This window comes from Protopterus annectens, chromosome 16.part0 (genome assembly GCF_019279795.1).
Source record: "Protopterus annectens isolate FY-2018-M chromosome 16.part0, PAN1.0, whole genome shotgun sequence".
Classification (NCBI taxonomy): domain Eukaryota; kingdom Metazoa; phylum Chordata; order Ceratodontiformes; family Protopteridae; genus Protopterus; species Protopterus annectens.
The window spans coordinates 508,395,661-508,409,532 of NC_056750.1; the positions used below are offsets into that span (position 1 = coordinate 508,395,661).

General features: G+C 41.6%; 1 protein-coding gene across 1 annotated transcript in view; it reads right to left on the bottom strand.

The window, feature by feature from the left end:
• PKN3 (protein kinase N3) overlaps positions 1–13,872 on the bottom strand; it is a 2,242,690-nt gene that overhangs the window by 664,384 nt on the left and 1,564,434 nt on the right. Inside the window, exon 13 of the mRNA XM_044058139.1 lies at positions 12,292–12,377. Within this exon, the coding sequence (XP_043914074.1) occupies positions 12,292–12,377 (86 nt within the window). The remainder of the gene's footprint in view (positions 1–12,291; positions 12,378–13,872) is intronic.

A 13,872-nucleotide genomic window follows, 5' to 3' on the forward strand; every position in this document is an offset into this window, starting at 1 on the left:
AAGGTGCTATGGTTTTTGAACCTGTTCACCTTCCAAAGAATCAGACTAGATGGACTCAGGGTGTTCAGTATTGTCTGCTCTAGACTTGACCTCTAAAGAAGGTAGCCCTCCATAGTCATTACGAACAGGAGCATAGTCTCAAGATTTTCAGACTGTAAAACACCCTTAGCTAAGGAAACCGATCAGTCCCACACATGGTACTAATCTGATTGTCTGCAGTACGATGCCTTACTGTGAACCACACTAGTGGACAAAATATCTAGGGATAGGGCATTCTGTCTGGCAAAGGGTGTCTTACCCAAGGCCTCTCCTGCACCTAAATGGTTTGGTTCACCTATACATGAACCAGGTACTGGAACAGCCCTGGAAGCTGTGTCTGACTGTTGTACCAAAGAGAGCTGCAGGCTCATACCAGAGGGTGATGGGGAAAAAGGTAAGTGGTTTGCAGACTGGCTTCTTAAGGTGACAGCAGATTCACAAACCATAAGCTGAGGCACACTTGTTTTTCCTTTTTAGGTACAGCTGGATTTGATTGGGGGGGTGATACAGGGCAGCAATAATAGAAAAATATTTCCCAACACAGCAAATTGGACTAAACTGCATAACATATAGCAGAAACAGTTTAAAATGTATTAAGCCTTGTTCTACAATCTGCACAGTGTAGTAAATAGCAGAGAACAAAAATCACAGTGCCAAGTAAAATTTACTTGTCCAAATAGTGCCTTAAATCAAATAGAAAGTTTTTAAAACGGCATAAATAAACATTTACTTAGCGATCCCCTTGTCAGAAATGAAAAATTATTCACAGAAAATCCAAATTAATTAGCAATACAATCGCAGTTTAATGACAAAAATGCTACAGCAGTGTTAAATCAGTTGTAAATATCATATAAATGAAAAAGTGAAAAAATATTTTCCTGTCAGAACTTCAAAATGAAGCAGATAAAAAGCAAGATTAAACTGCATCTCTGCATACACAAGGCAGTAACTAGTGTTCAAATGACACCAAAGAACTTCGGTTTTCCAGTACAAGTTATAAAATACACAGACCCATAACTACTTAAAAGCTGTTTTAAGCATACACACAACACAGTAAAGTTAGAATTCTCACAGGAATTAGCAGCAGTAGTAAACAGCACACTTGTTTTTAAATAAAACAAAAATCAAAAGTATATAAACTAAAGAGGAAGGAAAGTTCCCAAATGGAATCTTGTCCAAGTTTGGAAGCTATAATCCACCAATGCAAGCTGCTGAGGAGATTCAACTGTGCAATTCCTACAGCTGACATGAAAAGAATGAACCGACTTTCTGTAACAGGGGTTAAGCTTCCCCTGATGGAAGAGGCTTAGCTGATCCCCTGTCACAGGGACTCAGAGGGGGGAATTCTGAAATCTGGAAAGCTGTCAGTGTGGGTTTGTACTCGCAAACAAAAAAAAAATTTGCCAGTAAGGAAGTGTGAATAATGATGATCATGGTATGTCTATAGCTAGTGGGGTTTGGCTTTATTGCCCTGAATACAAAACTGAAGACAAAATGAAAAGCTGGGAGCATGCAGAAGTCACAGCTGAAAAGTACAGTTGTGCAAGTCTCAGCATAAAAGAAAATGCCCTTCTCTTTACTGTTGCAGCATTCTTCACGTAACAGATCTTCAACCAATAATATCCCAAAGTTTGGGCAGTATAACAAAGCTTTCAGCCTTTACAGGTTCCATAAGTCAGGTGTATGCTTCCCACACATAAAGTAGGGCATAAAGGCTATGTACAGACATACTCATAACTGAAAAAGCCCAAGGAGGAATAGAATACAAGAGAAATATGTGCATCCAGAAGAAAAAATAAAGGTAGAAGGGCCACTCAGCCAGGACGGCAACCAAAATACAGGCCATGATTCAGGAGGGAGGGATCTAACATTAAAACAGTGAAGAGGAATCTACTGTTATGGTAAGATTTTACACAGCTGTACTATTTCATTCCATATCACTGCTGCAGTATTCTTCATCTAAGGGAGAGTACAAGACCTCAAGAGGATACCTTGGAGGAAGAAGACGGAGAAAAACCCTCTACAAACCCATGCAGGATGGCTCATAGCAATCCCAGTCCTGGCCCTGGAAACAGCCACCTTGAAATGTTTAGTGAAAGTATAAACAGAGGATCAAGTAGCAGCTTCAATGATATAGCTGCTACCCACACCCTTGAAAAGGCACCAGAAGAGGCAACTGCCCTAGCGGAATGTGCCTTTACAGATGAGGAAAAGCATTTGCCATGAAAAGCATAACAAAAGGAAATGGCCTTAAAAATCTGGTGGGGGGATGGTTTGCTTAGAAACAGCCAAACTTGAAGTCCTGGGATGAAAAGAAACATCCAAAGGAAGTCCTGAGATGAAAAGAAACAGCCAGACTTGAAGTACTGGGATGAAAAGAAACAAAAAGCTGCTCAGATTTGTGAAAAACTTTAGTTTTATCCAAATATTTGAGCTGTCTATGCAAATCCAACGTGTGAAGAACCTTCTCACTGTCTGACGGTGAAGAAGGAAAAAAGTAAGGAAGATGACTAAACTAATTACGAGACAATTCATTGACTACCTTGAACATAAAAGGAATAAGGAAGAAGAGAGACCTTACCTCTGTGGAAAACTAAAAAAGGAGGAATGGTCATGAGAGCCTGAAATTCAGACACCCTCTTGGCTGAAGTAAAAGCCAAAAAGCAGAACAGTCTTCCAAGTACAATGCTGCAATGAAGCTGAGGAAGCAGGCTCAGAGAGAGCCTAAGTCAATTTTCCAAGTACAAAATGAGGTTCCAAGAAGGTGGAATAGGCTTCCTGATAGGAAGGACTCTTTTAAGGAATTGCTTGACCTCAAATCTAGAGGCCAGAGGAGGAATGAAGGGCAGACAAGCATAAATTGCTGACGGGTGAGCTTTCACTGAATAACATGTCAACCCAGCATGGAGCAGATCAACCAATAAGTAAGAACCAAAGGAACTCCCACTGATATTTTCAGGCTTGTTGGCTGTTGGTGAAGCACCCTCCAAGAGGAAAAAACGCTGAGAGAAGAAGGGAGCCACTTTTGAGATTTTAAGTATTTTTTCTCTGTTTATTTGCTAAGTTTTTCTGCATAGCTGCCTAGCTTGAGCATTTTCTGGCTTGTTAAACTTGATTTCTGTATTAGTAGCTGTATTTAGAGCACAACCAAAAGCTGTTTGCTGAATTTCCTGTTTGCACTTAATTTTAAATCGTTTTTTTCTTAAAACTTGCATATTTTCTGTCCTTGACCTAGCACTCTTGTGTGGGGTCATTTACTGCACTGTTATAACTTGATATTACTTGTGAACCTCTGCTATCTCTGTAAAAAACAAAAACAAAAAAAATCTTGCTTTTTTCCCACTTTTCCGAGAGTTAAAAAAGTTCAGTTACAGGCTTGCTGTTCCTGAACTGTTTGAAAGTTTCTGTGAGGCCATTTTTGCTTGGGCTGAAGGAGGGTCTCTCTGTTCGTCACTTAGCAGCTTCCCTGCCCCCCATAGAGGTGGTTACTGACTTGAAACTGTAGTTTTATTGGCCACTAGGGGTCATTTCCATAACTCCTTCATCTTCCTCTCTTAAAACCTAGTTGCCTCGTGGTTTGAGCGTCTTTTCAGGCTTGTTGGCTGTTGGTGAAGCACCCTCCAAGAGGAAAAAACGCTGAGAGAAGAAGGGAGCCACTTTTGAGATTTTAAGTATTTTTCTCTGTTTATTTGCTAAGTTTTTCTGCATAGCTGCCTAGCTTGAGCATTTTCTGGCTTGTTAAACTTGATTTCTGTATTAGTAGCTGTATTTAGAGCACAACCAAAAGCTGTTTGCTGAATTTCCTGTTTGCACTTAATTTTAAATCGTTTTTTCTTAAAACTTGCATATTTTCTGTCCTTGACCTAGCACTCTTGTGTGGGGTCATTTACTGCACTGTTATAACTTGATATTACTTGTGAACCTCTGCTATCTCTGTAAAAACAAAACAAAAAAAAATCTTGCTTTTTCCCACTTTTCTGAGAGTTAAAAAGTTCAGTTAAAGGCTTGCTGTTCCTGAACTGTTTGAAAGTTTCTGTGAGGCCATTTTTGCTTGGGCTGAAGGAGGGTCTCTCTGTTCATCAGTGGCAGTGACTAACATTGAGCAGCTTTTCCCTGCCCCCCGTAGAGGTGGTTACTGACTTGAAACTGTAGTTTTATTTTCCCTTTTGGGTCTATTCCTGCTTCTTTCCAGCCCCTGCTATCAAGCACGCTTTAACGTGCTTTAGCGATTAGCGAGTTGCCACTAGAGCAGCATCGGGCAGCGCCGGTTAAACAAGGTTAAACTCTTTCTGGCTCCAGAAAGTCTGTTCTTCAATTTTTCCCTTAGAACTGCTCTGTTAGGAACCTAAACAGTTTACACCTACACTAAAAAGTGCAGCACTTGTTCCAAATAGCTTTTTCCTCTCAAAAAGCTCAGCACTTGTCTTATAAGCATATCCCTTGTCTTATAAGCATTCTCTTTGCAGGTCAAGCACTCCTATATTATACAAATCTCTCACTAGCAAAACCCCCAGGAGTGCCCACTTCCCTGCTAAGCCCACTACTTTTCTGTCTCATACCAACTCATAATTCTTTCTAGCATGTCGAAGGGTCAGATGCTGGCATCCTCTCCTGCCCATTTGGTGAATCTGGGAATTCTGAGACAATGTTACAATTGCCTCATGTACACGGACAACCATCTCCTCCTCCCATGTAACACTAACACTTGTGAGAGATGCAGCTATTTAGCCAGACTGGAGGCTGAGCTCTCTCAACTCAGGACTGGCAAGACCAGGCAGGAGGAGAAGGCAACTACACACACCACAATACCAGTCTCACATAACTCAACCACACCACTGAATCAAACACATAAACACACTAAGACATACTCGGAGGCTCTGAGTAAAAATTTACCTAAACAGCAGAGGCCTCCAAAGCAGACACCCAAGCAACTGCAAACTCAATACACCACACAAACAACACATAAACAACAAAATCAGTGTGCAAAGCAGTCACTGCCCTTAAGGCCAAATACAACACCAAACATACTTGTCATAGGTGACTCCATAGTCAGACACACTGACGTCCCGCTCACCAGACTGAGTAAGGAGAAGGTCACAGTAAGCTGCCTGTTGGGGGCTAGAATCCGCCACATAACACAAGCACTCAGGTCTCTCAACAGCAGGTACAAGTACGACTCAGTCATTGTCCACGCTGCTGTCAACGACCTGAGACGTACCTCCTTGAACTACATGAAAAGAGACATTGAGGAGCTCTCTGATTATGTAGCCCAGGCAGGTATGACCCTGACCTTGAGCAGTATCCTACCTTCACCTAGAATGATGCCACAATACAGTGATAAGATGATCAGCTTTAATAATTGACTTAAATTCTGGTGTCATTCAAAGGGGATCCAATGTCTGTCTGCCTGGGATGACATGCTGGACAAGCCACGCTGCTTCGCAAGGGACGGCTTGCACCTGTCACCCCTAGGCTTCCGGATATTGGCAAAGGCTCTTGCCACCCCATAGTGCCTTTTTAGGCAAGGCTCAAATTCTAAACCTACCACCCTAGAACACAAAAAGTAAAAAACTAAGGGTAATGCTGCTCAATGCCAGAAGTCTCAATCTCAAGATGCACGCACTTGAGGCCCTTCTCAGTATGGAGAACATCGATGTCTGTGCTGTGACAGAAACCTGGTTCAAGGCTCCTGAGAGCACCCCAGCACTAGCAGGTTTCACCTCATATCATGCGTTCCGGCCCCAAAATCCGGACAACACCAAGAAAGGAGGGGGGTGTCCATATTCATAAAGGACACCCACACCTCAAGGTTGGTGGCAACGCACGATGCATCGGAGACCATCCAGGTGCAATTAACCATAGGCAAGACTGCTCTGCAATTTGTAGCATGTTACAGGCCACCCTCTCAAACTCAGGAACCTCACATGGCCTTCCTGAAAACAATAGAGGGGATAAATGTATCTCCAAACACCATCATACTAGGTGACTTCAACTACCCTAATATAGACTGGGAACACTACTCAAGCCCAAACACACTAGCCCAAAGGTTCCTGGAGTTCATAAACTCAAATGCCATGGAACAACTAGTCACCATCCCCACAAGAGGAGAAAACATACTTGATCTCATCATCACGAACATGGGATCACAATGTTCAACACCGGAAGTATACCCTTCACTGGTGAGATCAGATCATAAACTAATCTCGCTGGAGGTCCTCATCCGCCCCCACCTGAAACAAAAAGACCACAGTGAAAACTTCTCAAAAGCCGACTTCACACTTCTAAAAACTAGTGTGGTCTCCTTTAAGGCCCCTGAGCCAGTGGTAAACATTACTCAAATCGCTGAATCACTTACAAATGCCTTCTACCAGCACCTACAGGACTGCATGGATCAGGCAATCCCAAACAAAACTAAGACTCTTTGTACCAAAGGCAAGCGTCCAGTCTGGTGGACCCCAGCCATAAACAAGCTCTACAACAAAAGGAGGAAGCTACTACAAGATAGAGCAAAATCCTTGAAAGGTAAGACACCCTTGATCATTATAAGTAAAAACTAAGAGCTCTCATAAAATCATCCAAGGCAAATTTTGAGAGAAAAATCGCCAAGGATTCAAAAGACAATCATAAGGCCTTCTTTAGCTATGTTAGAAACCTAGGAGGAAACTCCCAGATATGCTCAGAATTAGTTCAAAATGATGTGAAGATTACTGAACCTACACACATTGCCAACATACTGGCTGACAGGTTCAGTGCAAACTTCTCCTCCCCATCCCCCCCAAAAGGAGGGATATGTATACCAGAAGATTGTAGCCCCCAAACATCTCCAACGCCCAGGTGAGAACTGCTCTCTCCAAAGCAAAAAACACAGCATCCATGGGACTGGATGGTGTCCCCGGCTGTGTGCTCCATGAACTCAATGAGGAATTAAACCCGCAGTTAAGACAGCTGTTTAATCTTAGCCTCACCTCAGGATACGTACCCAAGGAGTGGCGCACGGCGACTGTGGTCCCACTTCACAAGGGCGGTGCCTCCACCGACCCTGGAAATTACCGTCCCATTAGCTTGACAAGCCTTATCTGCAAAGCCATGGAGAGGATCATAATGGAACTCATAAATAAAGACACAGGGAACTTGCAGACTTTGGATCCAACCCAGTTTGGCTTTGTCAAATGCAGATCATGCCTTTTAAACTTGGTTGACTTTTTCGAGACAGTCACCAAGGCCATTGATGAGGGAAAGGCAGTCCATACAGCCTACCTTGACCTGGCAAAGGCCTTCGACACAATACCCCACTCAGGTATCATCAAAAAACTCATCAGCTTGAATGTAAACCCATACATCACAAGATGGGTTGCAAACTGGCTAAGTGACAGAACCCACAGGGTCAGAGTTGCTGGAGCCATGTCAGACTCAAAGCCTGTCACAAGTGGTGTCCCACAGGGCCCAGTCCTGGGTCCACTCTTGTTCGGCATCTACTTTTCTGAAGTACAAGCAAACACAGGAGGGTTATGGCTGACAAAGTTTGCAGATGACTGCAAACTGGGCCATAGTCGAAAACACATCTGACACAGATATCCTTCAGAAGGGCCTCACAGAAACGGATAACTGGTGCCAGAGCCATGGCCTAAAGTTAAATGCCAAGAAATGCATAGTCATACCCTTCGGGAAAAACAAGGTTACCTCTAGCTACCATATAGGTGGCAATCCACTGAGCACAGAAGAAGTCATCAGGGATCTGGGGACCCAGGTTGACAGTAGCCTTCGCTTTGACACTCATGTTGCTAAAGTAGTTAGGAAAACCTTCTACATTGCCCACCTGATCATGAAGGGATTCACATCTAGATCAAGGGAGGTCATCGCCCCCTGTACTCATCACTCATTAGACCTATGATTGAGTACAATGCCCCATTCGGAATGTATCTGACCAGACACCTGCAGCAGCTGGAAAGGCCCCAAAAGTTCCTCACCAAAAGGATAAAGGGTCTCAAAAATATGTCTTATGCTGCCCGACTTGAAAGAACTCCAGCTCTATTCAGTCTCATACCGCTTGCTCAGAGGTGACCTGTGCCTGACATATAAGGCCATGTCAAACCCTGATTTGATGAATATGCTTCACCTCAAAAAATCTAGATCCCTCAGAACCACAAGGGCGGGAGACTTAAACCTTGACATGGTTATTAATAGAACATGCTGGAGGGACAGATTCATCACCCAGAGACTCCTATGCTGTGGAACAAAATCCCGGTACATGTGAGGCAGAGCACCTCGCTGGCCTTGTTCAAGAGGAATCTTGACCAATGGATGGGGGATCGCAGATATACCCCAGGGATTACTTCAGTGTCATTGCTTGACAGAGGCACAGCAAAATAATAGGCATAGTTTTATTCAAACTAAAGGGGTGGCGAAAGCCAAATAACTATGGGCTAGGCTTATAAATGCCCTTGGGCAGATAGCCTAGTATGAACCTATGAACCTATGAACCTATGATATAGGATCCTGATGGCGAGAAAGGCACCAGACAGAAAATCTTTTCCATTTGGACATGTATGATTTCCTGGTAGTGTTCCCTGGCCTCCTGCAGAACCTGAAGCACATCCTCAGAAAACAGGTGCCTAAAAAGGTTCAAAATACTAATCACCCACAGTGTCTTTTGACGAGTAGACAAGTGATGAGACCCCTTGTCACATGTGAGATGATCCACCCAGTTACGTAACGTCTGGTGATTGCCTCTGGCCAAGTGAGGAAGAAGGAAGAACCAAAGCAGTCTGGGCCAAGAGGGAGTCATCAGTATCATTTTGGGAGAGCCCTGTCTGATTTTGTGAAGGACTCTTGGTAAAGGGGGGGGGGGGTTGTTAGGCCCATGGAAACATCCCCTTCCATGAAAAATGCCAAATATCCACTTTTCAAGCCAGAAGACGTGGGACTCTGGAACAGAAAAGAGGATGTTGTCTGTTCAGAGTGGAGGCAAAAACGGCCTACCTGAGGAATCCCCCCCCCCCCCCCCCATGGACAATGTACAGGAACACATCTCTGTGAAGCATCAATTTGTGAGCTTGTGTGTTGGACCTGCTCAAGTAGTCTGCCACTAGACTGTGCTCCAAGGGAATATAAACTGCCTGAAGAATCACTTGAAACTGGATAGCTAGATCCCAGATCTGAAGGGCTAGTCTGCAAAGATAGGACTTTGTCCCACAGTGCTTGTTGGCATACCACATCACTTCGGTATTATCTGTAAAAAATTTGAGAGGTCTGGGATGAAATAGGGAAAGAAAAGCTTCCAGACACAGTAGAGTTCTCATCTTTACGTTGATGTGGTTTGACCTCTGGTGAAGAGGCCAGAGACCCTGAACCTGTAGGCCACAGGAGGCACCTCACTCCATCTGAGGCATCTGTAAGAGCTCCTGAGTGGGAAAAAGAGCTTGAAAAGGAAAGCCAGGTTGAGAGAAAATTAATGAATTCACCACTGAAGCTCAAGCTTCAGACAGGGAAGGAAAGGTACCTGGAAGTCTAGGATGTAACAATGTTGAAGCCACACCAGTTTGAGGTACCACTGAAGTTTCCCCATATGGAGCCTAGCAAGAAGAAGAATGGGAATCATGGAAGCCGTGAACTCCATGACCCTGAGAAATTCCCTTGCCATGACAGATGCCAGAGGAATAAGGGATTGCAAAAAGGTTATAAGACACAGAGCCTTGGCAGTAAGCAGCGATGCCAACATGGGAACTGTCTGAAGCCTGTCTTTGAGGAAAATATGATCCTGGGGAGACATAAAAACTAATTTCTGGAGGTTTATGATGAACTCCACACTGTATCATGGGCAATTATAAATGTGATAGCCTGAAGCAGACTGCTGAGGGAAGGGGCCTGAATAAGCAGATCAAGACAGAAAAAAAATCTGAATATCTCAAATCCTGTAAAAATCAATGACAGGATCAAGGCATTTGCTAAATACCATTGGGGCAGTACAGAGGCCAAAGGGCAAAGCAGAGAACTGAAAATGCAAGGAATTGACAGAAAAATGTAACGTATTTCCTGGAGACAGGATGGATGGGATTGTGAAGATAATGTATCCTTGAAATCCAGTAATAACAGGAACGCCTTTGGATGAAGAAGAGGAAATGTATTCACTAAGATCTCAGGAATCCACTTAACCAAGGTGCTTCCTCAATATCTGGCACATGTTTGAAAAGCCTACAAAAACTTTCAAGAGCCCGGATTTCACCAGCCTCAAGAGAAACACCCGGAAAAGGCTGGACAGCAGACTTATCAGGCCTAACTTTTATGGCCGCCTTCTTGGCAGATGGCTGGCCCTAGGGATGGGAGGTTTCTGCCATAGCACCTTAAGCCAAATTAAATATGTTGGTTTTCCAGGTACATGGACAAAGAAGAGAGGAGACTACATAGGATCTTAGGCACAAACACCTGGCAGATGGAACACTGCAATTGATCATGGGAAGCACCCAAATAAGAGAGACACTGGTCATGATGGTCTTTATGGAGAAATCTGCCACCCACATGACATCTTCACCTTTCTGGATGTCATGAACACAGCAACAAAAGGAAAAAAACAATGGGGCACTTATATAAAAACACAGCTTGGTAACCAGCACAGCAGAATGGCATTCACACCAATGTTTGACAATGGCTTTCAGACTGGCAGCAAAGAAGTTGAAAGTATCTACATCCATATGTCACCTATATGCTCTACATTGTGCAAGGGGGGCATGCATGTGATATATGGCAACTACAAAGCAGAAGGCTTTGATATACTGGCTGGACATTGGGTTATCCTTGCCAGTAGATCCCTTACGTGAAGAATATAGCAATAATGATTTGGAAGAACATCCTTGGTATGGCCTTTAAGGAGTCATTTGCATATTATGCCAAGGTCCTCCACTACAGGAGGTTTAAGGTATTATGAGGGAAAAAATTGTTCTTGGTCTTTATTGTATGTACTACAAGGTGGTTACAATTAAATAGCAGGCAACAACCACAGAAGAACAGCCAACAGCCTCAAAAGGAAAGTGTTTATTCACTCTTGTGCCTCAGCCAAAAAGCCTTCAAGGATTAAAATAGTAGCAAAGTAACACTCAAATAGACAAATAAAAAAATTAATACATTAAAACATCAATGAATTGAATATTTCCAGTTAAATTCAGTATTTAACCCCTTAGGAATCAAAGTGTCATATTTTAAAATTAAAAGAGGTTCTTTATAAAATAATTTATCCTTTAAAGAGACTAATTCCTCCATACGAACATTAACTTGCTCCAAAATACATCCTTTAAGAAGTTTGAAATTACTAAAATATTTCCTAAAATGAACTGCTAATGAGTTACCACATAAAATCCTTTAAAATAGGATGTAGCATAGCAAACATGGTGGTTCACAGCAGGTTTCAGATGCCAGAAGTTAGGCTTTGTACACAGATTTTCCCCCAAAGTTGGTACTTTTGCTTGTGGAAATTCCTCCATTTCTCCTTGTGTAGTAAATATTTTTTCTAATATTAATAGGGTTAAATTTAATCCTAATCAGTTATTCTTTTTGTACTGTTGGAATTATTTATATCTTACAATGTCCATGTGAGAAATTTAATGTGGAGGAAAGTTTGATTGTGTTTAAAGTTAAGTTTAAGGAACATATTAGAGACATAAGAAATGGGAACTGTGATAACCCATTAGAAGTCCATTTTAGGAAATATAATTTTAGTAATTTTAAACTTCTTAAAGGATGTGTTCTTGAGCAAGTTAATGTTCGTATGGGGGAAATAGTCTCTTTAAAGGATAAATTACTGTAGAAAGCTCTTTTTATTTTCAAAACTTCACTCTGATCCCTAATGGGTTAAATACTGAATTTAATTGGAAATATTTGATTAACTGATGTTTTAATGTGTTAATTGGTTTATTGATTTGTATTACTTTGCTGTTTTTTTTTTTTTTTTTACTCCTTGAAGGCTTTTTGGATGAGACGCTAGAGTAAATAAACCCTTTTCTTTTGAGACTGTTGACTGTTCTGTGGTTCTTGCCCTGCTATTTGGTTTTGGTATTGTCGTTTTGTTGCGGTTACAATTAAATATTTTATCATTTATTATCTACTATTCCATTACAGTACATGTGTGCATGTTTACACATACACGCTATCACTTGACACATTTGATGCAGTCAAGTTTGTAACTTAGAGGGAGGCTGCTTCAAGTCAGTCAGTTAAACTTCGTACACATGCAAGCAAAAAAAGTAGCCAATGTTGAATTACCTTACAGTTTTTCTGGGCTGGTAAGGTGTAGCTGATGACCCGCAATACTGGTCTGTTACATCTTCTAGGTTTTGTCTTTTGGTACCCTATAATGTTTAAAAAAATTGAAATCAATCAAGTATACAAAAAAAAAAGTCTCTCCAAACGCGAGCAAAATTTATTCTGAAAGCACATCTTTATCCAAGATAGCATGTTACACATAATTGAGAGAGAATTCCTAAGGCATATTGCCAGGTCATATGTAGCTACTAAATCCTGCCCTTTACAGCCAAACATAGTAAACAAAACAAATCTGTCTTCTACCTTCATATTCTGTAGTAGTTTCTTGACGCTGATTTTTTTCTACAGAAGCAAACAACCATAATATTTATCCATTTGCATTTTCTTACTGGGAAAGTCTGACTGTGGGGGGTGGGGACTTGTCAGCAGAGGCCCAGGGAGAAAAGCAACAGAAAACATTACAAAATGCAAGAACTTAGAATTGCAAAATACTAAAATGAAGAATGTACCAAAATACCACTATACAATTTACAAAGAATGAAAGAATTAAATAAAAACTGAATCAAACCAAGTCTGTAATTGTAACTTTCAGAGGGGTGTGCACCTCTTAAGGAGCTCTGCTCTGTAAGCTGCATATTTTTGTTTTAAAACTATGTTTTAACCGGCAGCAAGTTTGCAGATGGATGTCAATATTTATGAGCATCATTGTCATGAATCATTGCTGTTTTGGGAGTCATAAGCCAGCATGATGGTAAAAGCAGCAGCTTGCTTTTTTTTTTTTTTTTTTTTTTTTTTTTAAATACAGCACACAAACATTGGAATCCAGCATAAACTCTCAGTGCTGAGCCAAACAGTACAAGCAGAGTGAGCAACACAGCCCGGTAAAGGATCATCCTGGATGTCAGCAGATTGTGGAATCCCCTTCAGTGATGACTATGGTATAGCTTATTTGAATGAAGGCTAGATGGAGATTTTATTTTTACAACCGAAGATGCGCTGCAAGAAAGATAACTGTGCATTCAGTCAATATTCTGGTATTGTAAGGGGACGTGAAGTTAATTACATTCAGCTGATACTCAAGACAATATCAAGCCAGGCTATAAGATTGTGGAAAGTCAGCTCACAGGAATGGAAGACAAAGCATAAAAAACTCTGCTTTATTGGGACCCTGAGAAAGGAGTGAGGGAAGAAGTGGCATCAGATAAGACAGCATTCATTTAGCTCAATGGACTGGTTTGCCTGAAATGGAAATTTCAGTTGAGCATGTGCACAAAGTTTTTCTCCCTGCACCTCGGTGTGTCTCTACTCAACCTAGACAGAGTCCTCCATTTCCAGACATAATTTATTTTTATTTATTTTACATTTGTTTACCGGGAAAGTCCAACTAGACACAGGTCTTTTTCAGCAGAGGCCCAGGGAGAAAAGCTCCAGTATTACAATACAAAAGTTACAGAAGTTGAGAAATATCTTAGAAATTTTAAAAATCTTTACAAAAAACAGTTACATAATGATAGACAATACAGTTCTCTAGATGTAAATACTTACAAAATATAATCAGAGAAAAACAGTTAAAGTAGTGCT